Source organism: Herpailurus yagouaroundi, unplaced genomic scaffold (genome assembly GCF_014898765.1).
Source record: "Herpailurus yagouaroundi ecotype Mexico unplaced genomic scaffold, PumYag 207, whole genome shotgun sequence".
Taxonomy (NCBI): Eukaryota; Metazoa; Chordata; class Mammalia; order Carnivora; family Felidae; genus Herpailurus; species Herpailurus yagouaroundi.
In genome coordinates, this window is record NW_024412438.1 from 3,341,611 (window position 1) to 3,359,836 (window position 18,226).

At 57.9% G+C, this 18,226-nt stretch overlaps 3 protein-coding genes and 1 long non-coding RNA gene across 7 annotated transcripts in view; 2 read left to right on the forward strand and 2 right to left on the reverse strand.

Annotated features, from left to right (window-relative positions):
• The window catches only part of MRPL24 (mitochondrial ribosomal protein L24), a 4,348-nt gene extending 1,571 nt beyond the window's left edge, over positions 1–2,777 (forward strand). For all 3 annotated transcript variants that reach the window (XM_040452602.1, XM_040452600.1, XM_040452601.1), the window contains exons 2-6: positions 1,053–1,295; positions 1,374–1,469; positions 1,676–1,779; positions 2,051–2,181; positions 2,281–2,777. In XM_040452602.1, the coding sequence (XP_040308536.1) occupies positions 1,113–1,295; positions 1,374–1,469; positions 1,676–1,779; positions 2,051–2,181; positions 2,281–2,417 (651 nt within the window). In that variant the 5' untranslated portion in view covers positions 1,053–1,112 and the 3' untranslated portion in view covers positions 2,418–2,777. The remainder of the gene's footprint in view (positions 1–1,052; positions 1,296–1,373; positions 1,470–1,675; positions 1,780–2,050; positions 2,182–2,280) is intronic.
• On the reverse strand, positions 2,737–9,467 carry METTL25B (methyltransferase like 25B). 2 transcript variants are annotated; one of them, XM_040452597.1, is made up of 8 exons: positions 9,245–9,467; positions 6,215–6,339; positions 5,926–6,118; positions 5,440–5,502; positions 5,041–5,184; positions 4,109–4,590; positions 3,357–3,541; positions 2,737–2,988 (listed from the first exon to the last, which is right to left on the reverse strand). In XM_040452597.1, the coding sequence occupies exons 1-8, from the start codon at positions 9,353–9,355 to the stop codon at positions 2,867–2,869; spliced, it is 1,425 nt and encodes a 474-aa protein (XP_040308531.1). In that variant the 5' UTR covers positions 9,356–9,467; the 3' UTR covers positions 2,737–2,866. The 2 variants fall into 2 exon arrangements, with proteins under 2 accessions (XP_040308531.1, XP_040308532.1); XM_040452598.1 differs by lacking the exon at positions 9,245–9,467 and adding an exon at positions 8,732–8,923.
• Positions 9,468–9,751: 284 nt separating this feature from the next.
• On the forward strand, positions 9,752–14,828 carry ISG20L2 (interferon stimulated exonuclease gene 20 like 2). The gene is made up of 4 exons (XM_040452599.1): positions 9,752–9,889; positions 10,420–11,268; positions 13,076–13,276; positions 13,976–14,828. The coding sequence occupies exons 2-4, from the start codon at positions 10,537–10,539 to the stop codon at positions 14,087–14,089; spliced, it is 1,047 nt and encodes a 348-aa protein (XP_040308533.1). The 5' UTR covers positions 9,752–9,889; positions 10,420–10,536; the 3' UTR covers positions 14,090–14,828.
• Positions 11,119–11,864, reverse strand: LOC121015582 (uncharacterized). The gene is made up of 2 exons (XR_005783873.1): positions 11,703–11,864; positions 11,119–11,414 (listed from the first exon to the last, which is right to left on the reverse strand). It is a non-coding gene; the product is annotated as an uncharacterized LOC121015582 (long non-coding RNA).
• Positions 14,829–18,226: the final 3,398 nt, after the last annotated feature.

An 18,226-nucleotide genomic window follows, 5' to 3' on the forward strand; every position in this document is an offset into this window, starting at 1 on the left:
ATAAGGTTAGAAAGTAAGAATAGTAGGAAAGCTCTCTTTACAGAGAGGGAGCATTCGAAGGTGAATCCCCCACTTTATTTGTACTTTGAAGTTAGACTCTGTTCTTGGTTCTAAAATAGAATTAAAGATGCCCTCCTTAATCCTTTTCTGTAGCGCATGATGCAGGAAAACAGCATGGCACCTGGCAGGTAGTAAGTGCTCAGTAAATTGAAGCACTCATGGGGCGCCTGGGTGACTCAGTCCGTTGAGCATCTGACTCTTGATTTCAGCTCAGGTCACGATCTCAGAGTCCTTGGATTGAGCCCCCGCATCGGGCTCCGTGCTGAGTGTGGGGCCTGCTGGGGATTCTCTCTCCCTCGGCCCCCCTCCCCTGCTTGCTGGCTCTTAAAAAAATAAATAAAAAGGGAGCACTTAACTATTTTTGCCCTCCATTCTCTCACCACCCCAACTGACTTAGTCCATCATCCAAAATTGGGAGGCTTAGAAAATATACTTATTTGGGAAATGTAGGACTTGGTAATCCTAAAGTCTGCTTCTGGGGCCTTTTCTTTTGGAAAAGCAGCTGCCTTAGGGAGGAGGAGTGGTTATTTCCCGACTGAGTTCAGGAATTGTGAGTGGCATAGGGACATTTTAGTACTGTTTTTTAATCTCTGCTGTTTTTCCTTGGAAATGCCTGCCCCTTGGCCTTGTGCCTCTTTTTTGTCCCATTTACCTGTGTTTTTCCTATCCCACTGTTCCTGCATCGACCTAGTAACTGTTTATTAAGTATCTACTATGCGCCAAGCCCTGTTTGGGTCTACTCGATTCAGGGGTGACTAGATTGTGTGGTCCCTGGCCTCTTTCTGGACTTTGAAGTCAGACGTTGTGGGCTTGAATGTCAGTTCTCTCCCGTAGTAGCTTTGTAACCGCCGGCGAGTCACTGAGCCTGTTTCCTCATCCGTGAAGTGAAGATAGCATCTTGTGAGGACTCCGTGAGATGAGATCCCTTGAGCAAGGGACTAAGTGTTTAAAAAAATGTTCTTTGCCCGCTTGTTTCTTTCTGTCTCCTCCAGAGCTGACGAGGAAGGTTTCTGGATCCTCCCTGGCCAGGGGATTTCTCACAGCCTCCAGCCATGCGTCTCTCTGCCCTACTGGCCTTGGCATCCAAGGTCACTCTGCCCCGCGACTACCGCTATGGGATGAGCCGCCCAGGCTCTCTTGCAGACAAGAGGAAGAACCCTCCGGGGACCAGGCGGCGCCGGGTGGCCGTGGAGCCCGTCTCGGATGAAGAATGGCATCTGTTCTGTGGGGACAGGGTGAGCCTTGGATGAGGTGGAGTGGTGGGGGGGCTGGGTGAGGGCCCCCTCCTCCCTGACCCTCCTGTCTTCCTGCAGGTGGAGGTTCTAGAAGGCAAGGATGCTGGGAAGCAAGGCAAAGTGGTCCAAGTCATCCGGCAGCGCAACTGGGTGGTCCTGGAGGGACTGAACACGGTGAGTGAAGATGGGGCGCTCAGGGGTGCCCAGGAAGCCTGTCCCCTCTGTCACCGCATTCGGAGCAGCCTAGGGAGGCAGGAGACGAGCTGCAGGGACAGTGAGACAGCTGACGTTGTTTTCCAGCTTGGGCTGAACGCCCCGAGCCGCGGTGGGCGAGCCCCCTTTCACACCCCCGGTTCTCATATCCCCCCTCTTTTGGACAGCACTACCGTTATGTGGGCAAGACCGTGGATTCCCGGGGAACCATGATCCCCAGTGAAGCACCCCTGCTCCACCGCCAGGTCAAACTCGTGGATCCCGTGGACAGGCAAGCACGTGGGGCTCTGGTCAGAGGGCTGCCCGCCCTGCGAGTGTGCATCAGTGTTGATCCCGTTTCTACAAAAGGAATGGTGGGTTGGAGGTTCTGGAGATCGAAAGGGGCCATCCCTCTCGTGGACGTGACCCCTGTGGGTCACCCCCAATACAGACATAGCAGCAGCAAGATGGTGACCTTCATGTTTTCAGCCGTTGACTTTTTGGGGCGGCACGTAGCCGGGAGACGTGGTTCCCAGGCTGGGTTCACCTCTTCTGTCCACTAGGAAACCCACTGACGTGGAGTGGAGATTCACGGAGGCAGGAGAGCGGGTACGTGTCTCCACAAGATCAGGAAGAATTATCCCCAAACCTGAGTTTCCCAGAGCTGATGGCATCGTCCCTGAAACCTGGACTGGTGAGGCTGGGTGAGGGGCAGGAAGACGGGGACAGGGGGTGGTGGGAGGAGAGGGAGGGAGGGGATTTCCCACCCATCTTCTTTCCTCTGGCTCAATAGATGGCCCCAAAGACACATCAGTGGAAGATGCTCTAGAAAGAACCTACGTGCCCCGTTTAAAGACACTGGAGGAGGAGGTGATGGAGGCGATGGGGATCCAGGAGACGCGGAGACACAAGAAAGTCTATTGGTACTGATCCTGGGAATCAGCTGGAGATCAGCTTCCCCTCTCCTTGTCTTAGCCTCGAAGGTCCAGGCCACCTCTCCTTCAGACACCAAGAGCGAGCCAGGAGTTCCCCCACACGCGTCTGCTAGATCAGCACCTTAACCCGGCACACCTGTTTCTGGGACTGAAGGAAGGGGTGTCTGTCCTTACGTCGTGACAGCCTGGGTGGAAGTTAGGCAGCCTCCACAGGGACCGGGCCTGCGGGTTCTGGGAGACCCGTGAGTAACGAGACGCTACCCGTCAGGGAGGCTGGCAGGAGCGGAGGTGGAAAGATAGAAGGGGCAGAGAAATAAAGATTTCACTTATTTAATAAATTGAAAATAAACCTTTACATAGTATTACGTTGCCATGGGGAGGGAGAGGCCAGGGTTGCAGGAAGCTAGGAGGCTGGTCCTCTGGGTGAATTCCAGATGGAGTTCGTCAGCTGTCTTCAGTTTCCAGAAGAGAGAAGGCCTCACCCAGGGGACTCTTGGTGGCCACCAGAACTAGGTTCCTGGGCGACAGTTCAGGACTAAAGATGGGCAGGAGCTCAGCATGGAAGCCTGGAAGAAAGGCAGGGCTACTCAGGGAGGAATCACGAACTCAGCTGTTCCCTGCCAGGCCTGTGGGCACAGCCCCTTTCCCTGTGCGGGGGGGGGGGGGGGGCCTGAGGTGTCTAAGAGACCCAGTTCTCTACCAGGAATATGGGTACCCCAGACACCGACCCCTGGGGTGGTTCTTGCTTAAAACGCAAGATGGGAGATGAGCCCGACTTAGCAGGAATGTGCGTGGACAAATCTCCCACCCCACTGGTACCCGAAGCAGCTAGTCTGAGTCCCGCCGCGGGGCTGGGGGGCTGGGGCCGGAAGGAGGAGCCTCAGAGCTCCAGCCCCCCCCCCCCCCCCCAGTCCTTGCTGCGGGCCACGCTCACCCTGCTCCTGAAGGCAGAGCAGCCGGTCCAGCAGAATCAGTGTCTCCACCAGCGGGGCCAGGAGCAGGGCCAGGCTGAAGAAGGCCACCACTCGGTTCTCCTGGGCCTGGTGGGCCCGGAGGGCAGCCAGGTTCAGTGGCAGCTGGGGATCCAGCCCCACCCGCCGCAGCCCCCGCTGCACGTATCTGTGGGGTCAGCCACAGACCACGCTCAGTTTGGCTTCAGGAGCCTCCCCTCCCACCCAGACTGGACGCTCCCGACCTGATGGCAGCTTTGCTGGGTTTGCCACCCTAGTGTGCATTTTCCTAAGTTTCCCTGGCCGGGAACTGTCTGTCCGGCAGCAGATTGGTCCCCAAGTTTATCATCTATACAATGATCCCGTAGTTTTAGCACTTAAAGACCTGGACGGTCCCCTGACAAAAGAGTGACAACTCGGTTCTAAAAGAATTCTGAGAAGCTGTCCGGTCAGACTTCAAAATCAACTCCCTGGGCACATTTAGATCTTGTTTGTGGTTTGGGTTTTTTTGAGGGGAGGAGCAGAGGGAGATAGAACCTCAAGCAGGCTTCTGCCCACGACAGAGCTCATGATGTGCGTGAGCGGAAATCAAGAGCCGGATGCCTAAACTAACTGAGGCCCCCCCCCCCCCCCACGCCCCATAGATCTTTCGTTCACACTAATAAGTGAGGATGGGAGGGAAATCAGACCTTCAGTCCGTGATGCCCGTCCCCCTCCCCACCCCCCCCAGCCTCACTCTTCGATCTTGAGCTCGTGGACCCTGGGGATCCCCTGCACGCCTGGCCGTCGAAGCTCGGGCCGGGCGCCCCGGATGACCGTCTCCAGTGCTGCCCGATAGCAGTGGGTGCGGAGCCCGGGGCCCGCTCTCTGTAGCCGCTCGGCGTAGTCCTCCAAGGCGTGGCAGGCCCCCTCCCGCAGCCTGTAGGGCAGCTCAGAGCCACGAAGCCCCGCCACCCACTGACTCAGTGGGTAGCCGCCAGGCTCACTCAACTTCATGTAGCAGCAGCCCACCGAGGCCAGGGCCACCACCTCGGGGCAGGAGAAGTGCCTCAGCAAGGCGACGCTCAGGTCCCCGCAGGCGTGGAGGCCCGTCAGCAGCAGGCGGGCCCCACGCGGAGGCAAGGGCTCCAGGGGAAGCAGGAGCTCCTCGCATAGGGCCGTGGGCTCTACCCACCTAACCACGTGGTGTGGGGAGTGGCGAGGGCCGGCCCGGGTCACCTGTGGAGGCAGGACGGAACAGAGGCAGGTGGGAAGTCTGCTGTCCCTGTGCCCCCTCCGGCCACAGGAAGGGAGTGTCCCCTGCGCTCCTTCCCAAAGAGGGAGAGCACCGGGGGACGGGGGAGCTGGGTGAAGTCTGGGGCCCATCACCATCAACTGCAAACCTCGTCTGTGAGTCCCGGTTCCCCTCTGTCACGAGCCTAATGAACACCTGACCGGCCGCTCCACAGGTGGCTGGGAGAAGCGCACGTCAGGGTGGAAAGCACTTTGTAACCAGAAAGTGCTTTTACGGTATGAGGAGGTTTGGGTGACAGGGGGGGCCCTCAAAGGGGTAGCAGGATTGGGGATCACGCCGTCAATCCCGGAAACAGAAAGGAGTCGGCCTTGGTGCCCAATGCCTGCCAAGCGGGCCTCGTCCCACAGCCCCGGCTGCACGAAAAGCTGGCCGACCTGTGGGCTCCTCTTCTCCTCTTTCTCCAGGGCCTGCAGGAGCTCCCGGTCCAGGCGCTGGGCTCTCTCCACCAGCCTCCGATCGCCTTCGATGCTCTTCACTGTCAGCCCCAGCCCCAGGGACATGAATCGGGAGAGATGGCCCTGGAGTCACGAGAGGGAGGGTGGAGACGGTCCCGTCCAGCGGCCTGTCTGCTGTCAGCCTCCCTAGCAGTGACCTGGACGCCTGGGTCCCGGGCCCCCAGGAGGCTCAAGTCCTGCCCTGCCTAGTTCCACCACTGCCCAGCACCTGCTTCCCTGGGCCTGCAGCCTGACGACCTGCCTCCAGCTCTCCGTCCCCACGACTCAAACAACGAAACACCCAGACCTGAAACCCAGAATGTTAAGGGTCTGACTCACCTGGCCTGAGCCTATATCCACGACCTGGGTGCAGCCCGTGAGGTCACTCAGTTTCTTCACCAACTACAAGAGGAGGGAACAAAGCTCTCCTGGCCACTGGGTGTTGGCTCCCAGGGCAAACACCCCCAACGGGGGCGGAGGCGCTGCAGACGGCACAGGAAGACGGCAGGGGTGCCACGAACACGAGACAGAGAAACCGAAAGGGAGGTGCTGACCCCAGGCTCAGCCTCCTCTCCTTGCTCCTCTCAGCGTGAACGAGGAGGAGAGCGCTGCTATGAAGCCCTGAGCAGACTGCGGAGGCGGAAAATAGGAAGACCTTGGTTCAGACACAGCCACCAACCTACCCGTCGAGAGGGCGGACGCACAAAATACCGGGCATCCAGACCATGGCTGCCAAGGATGGTCCTGCGGGCCGTGCAAAGTGCCCACTTCCTGGCCACCCACAGCCTTAAGGGGCCCTCCCGCCCCTCCAGCCGGCCATCTCACCTCTCCCAGCCTCCGGATCTCATGCTGCTTCTTGGGCCTGACGTGTTTCCGGAACGGGGCTGTCAGGCGGGAGCTCTGGCTGGGGTTCTCCAGGAACTCTGAGGGGGTCTGAAACCCAGGTGTCCGGGTAAAGGCCAGGGCACAGGCTGTGGACTTCAGGGCCAGCAGGGTGAGTGGCCACACCGACCCGTACCTGCGATAGGCCAGCCCGGGCCCCCAGTGAATAGCTCCATCGCGTCCTGACAGCGACACCCTGGGTCCCCCGGCACGGGGCCCCGCTTGCCCCTACCTGACCACTTCTCCTTCCCCAGGCATCCCCAGCAGCTGTGCGGCCAGCTGTGGCGGGTTCAGTCCGTCCAGCGCTTCCTGCCACGACCAAGGGAGTGTGCCCCACAGGTTGTCTGTGAAGAACTCCTGCGGGAGGAGGGAGGAGGGAGGAGGGGAGCGGTCAATAGGCCGCCGCCCTCCCCGCCCTTCCCCGTCCTCAACGAAGGGCCACTGGCTGCGGCCAGCAGGCGCCTCCTACTCCTGCGAGTCACCTCTCCTCTGAAACCTGCTCCTGCCTCCCCTTTCCTCGGAGCCCAGATGGCATCCCGGACGCCTCTCTTGCAGCAGCGTCCCTACTCACGGACGTGTCCGCTTTCTCTACTCAGCTGCGCTTAAGGGCAAGGATGGCGTCTTCACTTCGGCATCTGCGCCACCACAGTGACTGACCTGTGTGGTATTAGTACATCACCGCTTGATAATCTACCATTGTTACCCGGGCACCTGGGTTGGCTCAGCCAGTTAAGCGTCTGACTCTTGATTCTGGCTCAGGTCACGGGAGCTCTGGGCTGACAGCATGCAGCCTGCTTGGGAGCCTCTCTCTCTGTCCCTCCCCTGCTTGTGCTCTCTCTCAAAAAAAAAAAAAAAAAACAACTTAAAAAAAACAAAAAAATCTACCACGGGCCACCTGGGTGGCTCAGCGGTTAAGCATCTGACTTCGGCTCAGATGATCTCATGGTTGGGGAGTTCAAGCCCCGTGTCGGGCTCTCTGCTTCAGATCCTCTGTCCCTCTCTCTCTCTGCCCCTACCCCGCTCCTGTTTTCTCCCCTTCTCTCTCTCTCTCAAAAATAAACACATTAAAAAAGTAATCTACCATTATACGCACCACACACTTTATATGCCAGATGTTATCCCAGGGTGTTTTTATTTGTTCGTTTGTTCAACACAAATTCTGGAGCTTTGGTTACACACCAAGCTCTAGTCTAGGCTCAGAGGACACAACAATGAACCCGACAAGATTCTTGCTCTCGCAGAGTTTCCATAAAAAAAATAATTTCAGGTAACGTCAAGTGCCACAGAGACGATCAAACACTAATGAAAACGGTAACACAACGGAGCTTGAGAGAGTACGGACGGAACACTGGTCTGGGGAGCTTGCGAAATGGGTGAGAAGGGTCAAAAAATACAAACTTCCAGTTGTAAAAATAAATAAATCATGGAGACGTAATGTACATCAAAGTGACCACAGCTAACGATGATGGACTGCATATTTGCAAGTTGATGACAGCAGACCTTAGAAGTTCTCCTCACAATAAAGGTAACTTGAGAGGTGAAGGGTGTTTCACTACACTTACCATGGTGATCATTTTGCAACACAAATATCAAATCATTGTGTTATACCCCCAATACAAAGTTACATAGCAATTATACCTCGATAAAAAAAAACTCAGGTCATAGCAAACACTCATAAGATATTTTAATATACCAGGCACTGTCCCAAGCATTTTCCATGTATTAATGCATTTAATCTTCAAACAACCCTATGAGATAAGTACTATTTTTACTTGGCATTTTCCAGAGAAGGAAACTGACACACAGCTGTTAAGGAACTTGCCCAAGTCAAAAAGCTAGTAAGCAGCAGAGCTGGAATCTGAAACCAACTGGACTCCAGTTCTTGCTCTTAATCACTGTTTTCTTTCGCCTTCCTGTGGAGGAAAAGCATTCCAGGCTGACCAGTAAGTGCAAAGGCCCAGAGGCCTGCCATATTTACAGAGCAGAAATCAGGCCAGTATAGGTGTAGTAGAGTCAATGTGGGAGAGGACAAATGTGCTAGCCTTCAAAAGGCAGCAGGGGACAGATCATGTAGCACTTTTTCGATAATGGTAAGGAGTTAAGATTTCATCAAAGCACCTAGGAAGCAAGGCAGTGTCTCGATCAGATTTACGTGTTTTTCAAGTAAACTTGACACCAACGTGAGGCTCAAACTTACTACTCCAAGATCAAGAGTGTAGCAAACTCTACGGACTGAGCCAGCCAGGTGCCCTGATCAAACTTACATTTTTAAAAAATTTATTTTGAGAGAGACTGCATGTGCATACCTGGGTCGGGGTGGGGAGGGACAGAGAGGGACGGAGAGAGATTCCAAAGCAGGCTCAGCGCTGTCAGCACAGAGCCTGACTCCGGATCCCCTCCCACCAACCATGAGATCATGAGTTAGCCACTCAACTGACTGAGCCACCCAGGCGCCCGGGATTCCCAGTTTACGAGGATCAAGCTGCTTTATGAAGAAGTGGTTATGGAGAGTAAGTGAACACAGAGATCAGTTAGGAAGGAGTCCAGGAGAGAGATGGATGGTGGCTTGGCCCAGGGTGGTAGCAATGGAGGTGGAAACAAAGGGTGAATTTAGTATCTGTTCTGGAGGTAGAGGCAACAGGACGCTTTGAAGAACTGGACTCTTGATCAATGAAAGCAAGAGTTGAACCAATAATGGCTTCTGGGCTTGGAGGGGCTGAACGATTCAGTGGATGCTGTTGCCACTTACACATCATCTCACTCATTCTTCATAACGATCCTTCAGACAGGGATCCCTATTACAGCTGAGAAACAGGTGGCAGGAAGTTCTTAATAATGCCTCCATCTAACACAGTAAAGGAGGCAGTCAAGCCGGTCTGATTCCAAAGCTGTGGCTGTCCAGTAGGCTACTAAACCAGGACTTTATGCAAAGCTCGGATCAATGAACACGTGTGTTCCTGGAACACCTCACAGGTTCCTGGGGGAGCTCAACGAGCTGCAGCGTGGCTCTGTTGTTCACGCATTTTATTTTGGACTTGGGAAAGTTAGAGAAACCAGCGAGATACTAGGAATATTAATACGTATGTCAACTCAAAAACCGGGAGGGAGTAACCCCAGTTTTAACCCTTTCTTGTACAGACCACAGACCGAAACCCATAGAAAAAAAGAGAGTAGAAGCCACCTCTCCAGGTTCTGCCCCTGCCACGGGCACCCAGCCAACCGCACAACCGGCAGCACCCCGCCCACACCCCTGTGGCCTCACGATGATGTAGGCGTCCAGGATGGGACGGTAGCGCGCCAGCACACGGGTGAGGTTCACCGCCAGCTGCCTCCTCTCCTCGTGAGAGAGGCCGCGGGCGGAGACGCCCGGCATCCCGGGGTCCAGCTGGTGGCGTCAGGAGCGAGAACGAGCCGAGCGGGGAGCCAGGGTCAGTGCCCCGCGGGGGGTCTGCGGCTGGGGCGGAAGACGGAATGCGTCCCCTGACGTCACAGGTCGCGACGTTCCCCAGCGCCAAGCGGGCGGCGTCGCGCACACGTGGGGTGAGTTGGGGCGGGGCGCCGCGCACTACGTCACAGAGGCGTGGCGCGGCGCCCAGGCCCACCTTCCCCGCGCACTTCCCTCCTCCCCCGGAAGTGGGGGCGGTACCTCCCCCGGGGCTCGGCCTCCCTGCCTTCGAGTTGTACCTCCACGGGGCTAGAGGGGCCGGGGAGCGCATCCCGCCGCCGCCGCTGCCCACGCGCTCGGAGTCCCTGGCCTCGCTCCCGGAGGCGGGGGCGCTGCGGGCGCGTGCGCGTCGGCCCCCGGCGCGGTCCAACCCGCGAGCCTGCCGGCCCGGGCCTCGCCGGCGCGCGCCGACTTCCGCCTCCGGTTCCGGGCGCTTCCGCTCTAAGCTGGGCCGGCGAGGAGGTAGGTGTGGGCGCGGAGGGTCGCTCTCGGTGGCGGGGACCCCCGGCGTGCTCGCCGACGTAGGGGGCCCTAAGCCTCGGTTCACCCAGCGGGTGTGTGTGGTCAGAGAGCCTTTGTCGGGAGAAGGACCGGCGTGAGACGCGTGTGGTGGTCCCCCGCCTGGAGCCGCGCGGGGGTGCCTGGGTAATCCGGAGGCCCTCGCGGGCGGATGGTACAGCTCCACTGTTCTGGCTTTCCAGACGCAGAGTTCGAGGTGGTTGGCCCTACAGCCCCCTCCGGGTGCGAACGAGACTGAGCTCTTGGGAGGGGAAGTGGCCTTCTCAAGACGCTGTGGCTGGTGAATTGTGGGGCCGCGCTAGAACCGAAGCTTCCTGGCGCAGACCGTGCCCCTGACATTATTTCACATTACAGATTCGTACCTGTTCTGGGCGGTCGCTCTGATGTCTTTCCAGCTTTAAGTCGTCCGGAGATGGGTCTTACTGTTTCACGGGGCCTATGGGCTCGGTTGTCAGGATTACTCTCTTCCCCAGGGTGTCCTACAGACCTCCAGACGTTGGCCTGTGGGGTTCAGCAGAAGATGAGGCCTCTATCTTCCTGTCGTCAGTAAGCCGCTCCTCGCAAGTGCTCTCCCGCCGTCCGCTGTCCTCATGTCTACCTTACTCCTCAATTTGGATTTCGGTGAACCTCCCCCCAAAAAGGCATTAGAGGGGAATGCCAAGCACCGAAAATTTGTCAAGAAGAGGAGGTTCTTGGAACGGAGAGGTTTTCTGAATAAGAAGAACCAGCACCCTAGCAAGGTGCCTAAGCTGCACCCAGATCCTCCGAAGAAAGGGGAAGCTCCTAGGGTGGATGGCACTTGGAAGGTCTCTCCCCTTCCAAAGAAGAAGACCGCCGCCTCCAGCAGCGGACCAGAGCAGTCCCTGGACAGGAAAGCTGCGGTGCCTTGGCTGACCCCTGCCCCTTCACAGAAGGCTGGGTCTGTCGTGGCCAAAGTAGACTTGCTGGGGGAGTTCCAGAGTGCTCTTCCAAAGACTAGGAGCCACCCAGCTCGCTCCCAGAAGAAGGGCCCCCAGAAGAACCCTACTCAGAAAAACGCCCCACAGAACTCCACCCAATCTCGTTTGGAGAATAAATGCTCCGGAGCGTCGCAGAAGACACCAGGGAAAATGGTGGCGATTGACTGCGAGATGGTGGGCACAGGACCCAAGGGGCATGTCAGTTCCTTGGCTCGATGTAGCATCGTCAACTACCACGGAGATGTGCTTTATGATGAGTACGTCCTCCCCCCCTGCCACATCGTGGACTACCGGACCAGATGGAGTGGCATCCGGAAGCAGCACATGGTGAATGCCACACCCTTCAAGGTCGCTCGGAGCCAGGTGAGAGGCTTGGGGTCCGATGGTAGTGGCGAGGCCGGTGGGCTGAGGTCCGCGTCATTCTTTCAGCAAAGGATGTCACTCTAGGAAGGCGCCGGAGGATGGGGAGGAGGGAAGGAGGGAGTGGATCGCCGCGGGAAGAGGGCTTCCTGCTGGGGCAGAGCGGTGGGAGTCCAGAAAGCTGCAGTTAGCTGGTGGAGGGAACTTGGTTGGCTGAGACTGTTCGCTCTCCGGTCGAATCCTTGTCTGGGGAACTGGGAATCCGTACAGAGAAGTAACCACTGAGGGACAGAGCCCCAGGCACGGATGGCGGGGGGGGGGGGGGGGGGGGGGAGGGAGGGGGAAACGCTCCATGTCTTCGGGGAGAGTGGGGAGGGCTTCCTGCCTAGCGTGGGAGGTGCTGGTGGTTTTGGTGGGAGCAGGGGTGACTCGCGTACCTGGGTCGGGTGTGCCGAAGCGACAGCTGCGACAGACGACACAGGGCTGTCGTGTTGGGTTCTCACCTCGCTCGCTGAGCAAGCCTCCTCACCGGCCGCAGGGAGCTCCACAGAGGGACAGGAAAAGGGAGGTGAACCTGAGGTGAAGGAGAGGAAGCCAGCTGGTCGTGGGAGGCCTCCAGAGGGCGCTCTTGGTCCACTTCTCTGCCACTTCAACCCCCTGCTCTGTGCTTTCTCTGGACACTCTGTGTTCCGCTGGCGTTCTTCATGCGCCTGCAGTCAGTTGGAGGTGGTTCAGCAGAGGGGAGGGGGCTGGATCTTAGAAAGAACCCGAGAGGAGTTGAGCCTGCGCACCAGGGCACCCCTGAGCCGGCTTGGGAGAGGCGGAAGGTGGGGAGGGTGTGGCGGGGCGCAGAGTGCCCTTAGGAGCCCGCACCTGCCTGGCTCGTGGCGCTCCCACCGGGCTCCCGTCCCGAAGTGATCCCCCAGCGCTCAGGCCGGGCCGAGAGCCCCGTTCACAGGGTCTGCCGCTTCCAGGGCTTCCTGCCGGCCGTGTCCCAGTCAGGGCGCTTTAGTTCTTGTTCACAACCTGTTCGGGACCCGTCGGGGGAACGGCCTTCAGAGCTGGTGGCGTATTCTTTGGTTGTCCTCGTTGCCGGTTTGCCCTCACGCTTTAAGATCCTGCGGTGGCGAGAAGGTCTTTGCTTCTGAGGCTCACGGGAATAAGGTTCCAGGGCGGCTGGTGAGTGAGTGGGGAGAGCTGAAGGCCGGGGGCTGGCACACGTGGACTTAGTGTGCAAGAGGTTCTGAAGCTTTTGTAGCTCGTAGGGCCTTCCAGAGTCGGATGGAAACCATAGACCCTGGGCGCCCCCCCCCCCAAAAAAACCCCCATGTACGTAACTTTGTGTACAATTTGGGGCTTCTGTCACCTTCCTGGAGCCCATCTCTGACCCCATCTGTCCAAGCCTCGTGTCTCAGGCCAGCATATGGTAGGGGTCAAAGGTCTTCACGTAGCGAGCCAGAACCGACCTGGATAGTTACGTGAGCATCTCAGGCGTGAGTGTGATTTGGGACGGAGGCAAATCCGTCTGTCGCTGGGACGGAAGTTAGAAGATAAGGAGCCGTTGGGGGTGTAAGTCCGGACGGGGTTACCGTCGTCGTGCGGCGGGGTCGTCTTGGGTGGTAGCTGCTTTCACCTCGGGGCGTAGAGCTGTGCCTCGGGTGGAAGAAGCCTGGTGGGAGAGGGCGTTTCAAGGATGAGCCGGGTGAGCACTTGGAGAAAAGGGCCTAGAAGGACCCATGGCCACGTTGGGCTTGTAGGATGCAGGCGCTTCGCCGCCTCCTCGCCAGCGCCGCCTCTGTTCCTGTTTCAGATCTTGAAGATCCTCGCAGGGAAGATAGTGGTGGGGCATGCCATCCACAACGATTTCAAAGCCCTTCAGTACTCCCACCCCAAGTCTCTCACCCGCGACACCTCCCACATCCCGCCCCTCAACCGGAAGGCCGAGTGCCCAGAGAACGCCACCGTGTCCCTCAAGTGTCTCACCAAGAAGCTTCTGAACCGGGACATCCAGGTAGTGTCTCCCCAGTGCAGCCAGGCCCGTGGCTTGGACGCTGGGGGCGCCCTCCGTGCGGCCTTGCTCCAGGCTCTGGCCCCAGAATTGGCTCTGGTTGTAGAGAGGTGTGGGCGGGCTGCTCTGACGAGAAGAGCTTTGGACCAAGGGGCCTGGTAGACTCTCCATCTGTACGTGGGGTGACAGCTCCCGTCCCAGAGCATCCCAGAGGGTGCTCGGGACAGGGAAGAGCCTTCAGGTGGGTGTAAAGCCCTAACTGAGAAGAGAGGAAGAGAGGAGAACACATGGTGGTGTCCAGAAGTCCGCAGAGTGGGTGCCGGGACCCCCTGCGTGGTCTACGCGTCTGCACTCAGAGGAGGGCGGCCTGCCTGGCCGGAGGAGGAGGGGCCACGCGTCGCGTAGAGCGTGGTTAGGCACTGGGGAAGCTAGAAGATTCAGAAGGCCTGGCGGCCATCTGGTGCATCGTGCTGGCCGGGCGTAGACCGACGAGCACCTGCGTCCACAGGAAGGGCTGAGCCATTAGGGTGGGAGTGGAGCCTCTGAGATGGGGTGGGGACTAGACCCCACCGGAGTTCGGCCTTCGCAGCCCACAGACTCTGCAGAAGCACCTGCACCCCGGGGGCCGCGGAGAGCCAGTTGGGAAGGAAAGCCGTAGTCTCTCTCTGTGGCTTCACGTTCTTCTCTTCCTCCGGCGTCCAGGTTGGGAAAAGCGGGCATTCCTCCGTGGAAGACGCTCAGGCCACCATGGAACTGTACAAGCTGGTTGAAGTCGAGTGGGAACAGCACCTGGCCCAGAATCCCCCAAAGGACTAGCGGCCGCGGAGGCGCCGGTGACGAGAGGTGGAGAGCAGCACCGTGCCCGGGAGGACCGGGCAGCAGGACTGGGCAGCAGCCCGTCTCGCTGCCCCAACCGGGAGAGACCGGCTCCACCCCAGACTTAGTATTCATTGAAATTTCACCTCCGGTGTCGTGTCGTGTCGTGTCTGGTTGAGAATCCCGCGGAGGGAGGAAGCCTCCGTGTCAGGACCAGCCCTGGACTGTTTCCCTCCTAAATGGTGCTACCTGCGGGTCCCAGGTGCTTGGCTCCAGGCGGGCCTTTTGACTTCGAGGGGCGGGGCATGCTGGGAACCGTTTCCCAGACTGCCTTATCACTAGGGTGGCCGCATGTCCGTTTTATGCCTTTGGTCCTCGCGTAAATAGCAGTGCCCTCTTTCGCGGTCAGAAGTGCGCTGGTTGGCTGGTCACACCGCGTGTCACAGACTCTGCCCTTGGCCTTGTCTGCATCGGAGACATAGCGCCCGTCCTTAGAGGAGCCATCCCTGGTGAGGTTCAGTTCTTAGGGGAGGAGAGTGGGACTTGGAGATCCGTTTTTCTGATTTGGGAAGAGCAACGTCTCTCCTAAAGTGTTAGAGGATTTACTTAATTTAGATCCCACTTGGTAGGTTAAAAAAGAACTTAAAGTGTTTTCATGGTTTTTAGTCTTTTACTTCATTAAAACAAACCGTGAAGGACTCAAATTATTCCCTTGATAAATTTTTATAATGGAAAAACACTCGTGTGCTGTTTTTTTTTTCAGTTTACGCTAAAAAGCTCTGTCACCAGGTGGGGCGCCCGGCTGGCTCGAGTTGTTAGAGCGTGCAAGTCTAGATCTCGGGATGGGGAGTTCAGGCCCCACGTTGGGCGTAGAGCCAATCTGAAAAAAGTCTCTGTGACAAGGTCTCACAGGGCTGTGATTCTGTGAGGGGTCCAGGATCTCTGTGGACGGTGCTAACTGGGCCCTTTTTGGCCAGAAGTCACCAGGAAGCACCGACTAAGCCCTCGTGTGTGGCCCCTCGTGTGTGTGCCCGGTCCCCACCCCTACCATGAATCGAGCACGCCTGCAGCGGTGCCCCAAGCCACGCAGACACCTTCACACACAGGGTGTGTGACCAGTAGAGCGATTCAGGGTGGGCACGCGGGAGGGACGGAGCAGGGGCGGGAGGGTGCTGGGTGACGCCAGCCTGGTCGGTCCTGCCAGCGCTTCCTCGGTGGCACACGCCCTCCTGGGAAGGTGAGTCACGGGTCTGACCTCGTGTCTGGGATTGCTTTGTGCACAGTCTTGAGAGAGTGCGGCCTCCACACTCTTGTGTGGCTTGTGCCCCTCGAGTGGCTGCTTCGGCTCCAGGGGCAGGGCTACGGTCACGGCTGCCGGTAGAAGGGAATTTCCTGCAGCCAACCCGGACTTCAGACGTGGCCTTGCCGTCCTGTCCTGCACCGCGGGACCCGCTTGCACAGGCAGCTCTGGAGCTCAGAGCAAGTTGGTTCCTGCTGAGCCTGACACACGGAACGTCCGTGACACTGCAGAGACGTACCAGGCGCCCTCACACACACCTCTAGGTCTAGGTGGGAATGATCTAGGAGGGCCGCGCCCCAAACCGGGAATACGCTGAAGGCAAGTCTTAGTTACGTTTTAATCAGTTAAGGTGGGAGACGATGAAAAATCTCAGTTGAGTTCAGTTTTGGGGGTACACGTCGGCTGGACTTGGCCTTGTGGGTGTCTGGGTAAACAGCAGCTGACCCTTGCACTTCCTCTCCACCCCACCGCACCCCCATGTCCTGAAAGGCACCTGGTCTCGGTCAACGCTGGAAAGAGCTGTCTTCTGCTCACCACGAAGAACCTGGGGACCAGAGGACCTTGTGACCGTTTTCCGCAGCGTTTTCTGTCCTCATACCTTCTGGGTAGAGCCCAGCTCGCCCCGCAAGGGTGCCTCCTTAAGTCCCCTTCCTTCTCTGCTCCTCTGTCCCCAGGGGCCTGGCTTCCTCCAAGAGGGTGGCCAGCCCCTTGCAGATTGCTGCCCAGATTCCAATCAGCAAGCGTTTTGCCCGAACTGCGGCAAAACACGGGCTCTTCCAACGCTTTCTCTTCGTAGAGGAGGGACGTGTTCTGATTCAGGGACCCCTTCTGCGGGTGAGGCCAGCAAAGGGCAGCGCGTGAGAAGTGGACCCTGCCAACGGCGTCTCAACGGCCTGAACCTTAGCAAAGCGGTTCTCGATAGGGGCAGGGCGGTGTGTGTGGGAATTTGAGGTGATCGTGCCGCCCTGTCTCCACTGATGGCCATAGCGAAGGCTGCAAGGAGGAGTCGTTTGGTTTCTGGTTTAACAGATGATTACAGCTGACAGTGGGGAAGCACAACAGGACTGTAATTATGAACTTGCCCCAAGGTGCGTCAGCCGGAGTCTGTGTTGGGAGAGACCATACGCAGGTGTGAAATACGCCAGGTGTGTCTGCGAGTATGTCCTGTCTGCGCTGCGTATCTTCTGTCTACCCTGTTGCTCACAGAGCACTTGCATTTACTCTGCAGAGCAAGCTCTCGAGCCCAGGCAGAAGAGCAAGATACCCTGTACTGATACTGATACTGATACAAGTTACTGATAACATGTTTCAAGTTTGGTTTCACTGCATTCCGCATTGGTGGCTGTCGGTTTCCTTCTGGGGCTTAAGGATTCCAGCATTAAGATCCTGGGATTGGGGCGCCTGGGTGGCGCAGTTGGTTAAGCGTCCAACTTCAGCCAGGTCACGATCTCGCGGTCCGTGAGTTTGAGCCCCGCGTCAGGCTCTGGGCTGGTGGCTCAGAGCCTGGAGCCTGTTTCCGATTCTGTGTCTCTCTCTCTCTCTGCCCCTCCCCCGTTCATGCTCTGTCTCTCTCTGTCCCAAAAATAAATAAATGTTAAAAAAAAAATTTTTTTTTAAAAAGATCCTGGGATTCTTTTCTACCCCTGATGGGTAACTAATGGTCGCCATCGATAATAATGACAACAGCCCCTGGTCTTTGACTGTGTCCCTGTGTCGGGCACTGTGCTAAGTCCTGGAGGCACACTGTGCCATTCTCGGGAAGGTAGGCGGTGCTGTTCTAGGACAGCACTGAAGGAAACCTAGGTTGACAAACGATACGAAATCGCACCCAGGCCAAATAGCTGGGGGTTGGCGCTGGCACTCGGACCTGCCAGCTGTGCCTGAAGCCTCCGCTCTTAACCGCTGCCCTACTCCGCTCTTAACCCGTCCGGGCGGCACCTGATGAGACTTGGAATCCTGCTCGGATATCGACGAAGCACCTGCTGTGTGCCAGGTCCTGTGGCAGACCCCAGGGAAGCGGCGTGGTCTTTGTCCCCCAGCTGCTTACAGTCTGAAAAAGAGAAACCAGTAAATCCATTTCAGTGGCAAGCTGTCCGGGGCCGTTGCGGGATTTAAAGCTGGGGAGTGATGTGGTCACATTTGTGTTTTAGGAAGACGCTGCTGGCAGCCAGATGGAAGGAGGATTGGAGAAGGGCCTCTCAGGAGAGGGGTTCTGTGGACGAGCCCGGGTGAGCGGTGACCGAGGCCTGGGTCCGTGAGGCAGGAGGGTGCACCTGAGCGTCCCTGAGGAGGTGGAATCAACATGACCTAGAGAGCAGGGCGAGAGGATCAAAGGCCGTCTTGCTCTTTCTGAGCTGCAGGAAGAGACAGTGGTGCCGTCAGCCGTGAGGGTGGTGCGCGCGGCGGGCAGAAGAGCGGGCTTCTGAGGAGGCCGACTTGGGTTGACTCAGAAGACACCAGACTGCAGCCCAGCGGGGGGGAAAGAGCTGGGGCCGGCAGCTTAGGGACGACAGGGCAACAGCGGGGGGCGCCTCGGATGGGGGTGAGGGCGTCACATAGAAAAGTGTATAAAGGAGAGCACGAGGTCAAGACCAGAGGCTTGGGGATGCTGTTCCTACAAGCCCCAGAGGAAGGCCCAAGGGAGGCCATCAGATGGGCCAGAGGAGGCTTTCCAGGAGGGAGGGGATGGTATCAGACACCACACAGAGGACCAGTAAGATGAGAGCCAAGGAAAGGGCCTGTTATTTGTGTCAATTTGGTGCCTTTCATCTGAGCAGTGTCTGTGGTGGGGGCGGGGAGAGGTGGGGGGCGGCAATCTGGAGGGATCTGGAGGGCGG

Excerpts from the sequence above, each read along its gene's own strand:
- METTL25B (XM_040452597.1), bottom strand. The coding sequence starts at position 9,355 with ATGCCGGGCGTCTCCGCCCGCGGCCTCTCTCACGAGGAGAGGAGGCAG. Across the intron at positions 6,340-9,244 it reads TCCTGGACGCCTACATCATC|GAGTTCTTCACAGACAACCT; the intron begins GTGAGGCCACAG and ends CTCCTCCCGCAG. Across the intron at positions 5,185-5,439 it reads TGGATATAGGCTCAGGCCAG|GGCCATCTCTCCCGATTCAT; the intron begins GTGAGTCAGACC and ends TCGTGACTCCAG.
- ISG20L2 (XM_040452599.1), top strand. The coding sequence starts at position 10,537 with ATGTCTACCTTACTCCTCAATTTGGATTTCGGTGAACCTCCCCCCAAA. Across the intron at positions 11,269-13,075 it reads TCAAGGTCGCTCGGAGCCAG|ATCTTGAAGATCCTCGCAGG; the intron begins GTGAGAGGCTTG and ends TTCCTGTTTCAG. Across the intron at positions 13,277-13,975 it reads TTCTGAACCGGGACATCCAG|GTTGGGAAAAGCGGGCATTC; the intron begins GTAGTGTCTCCC and ends TCCGGCGTCCAG.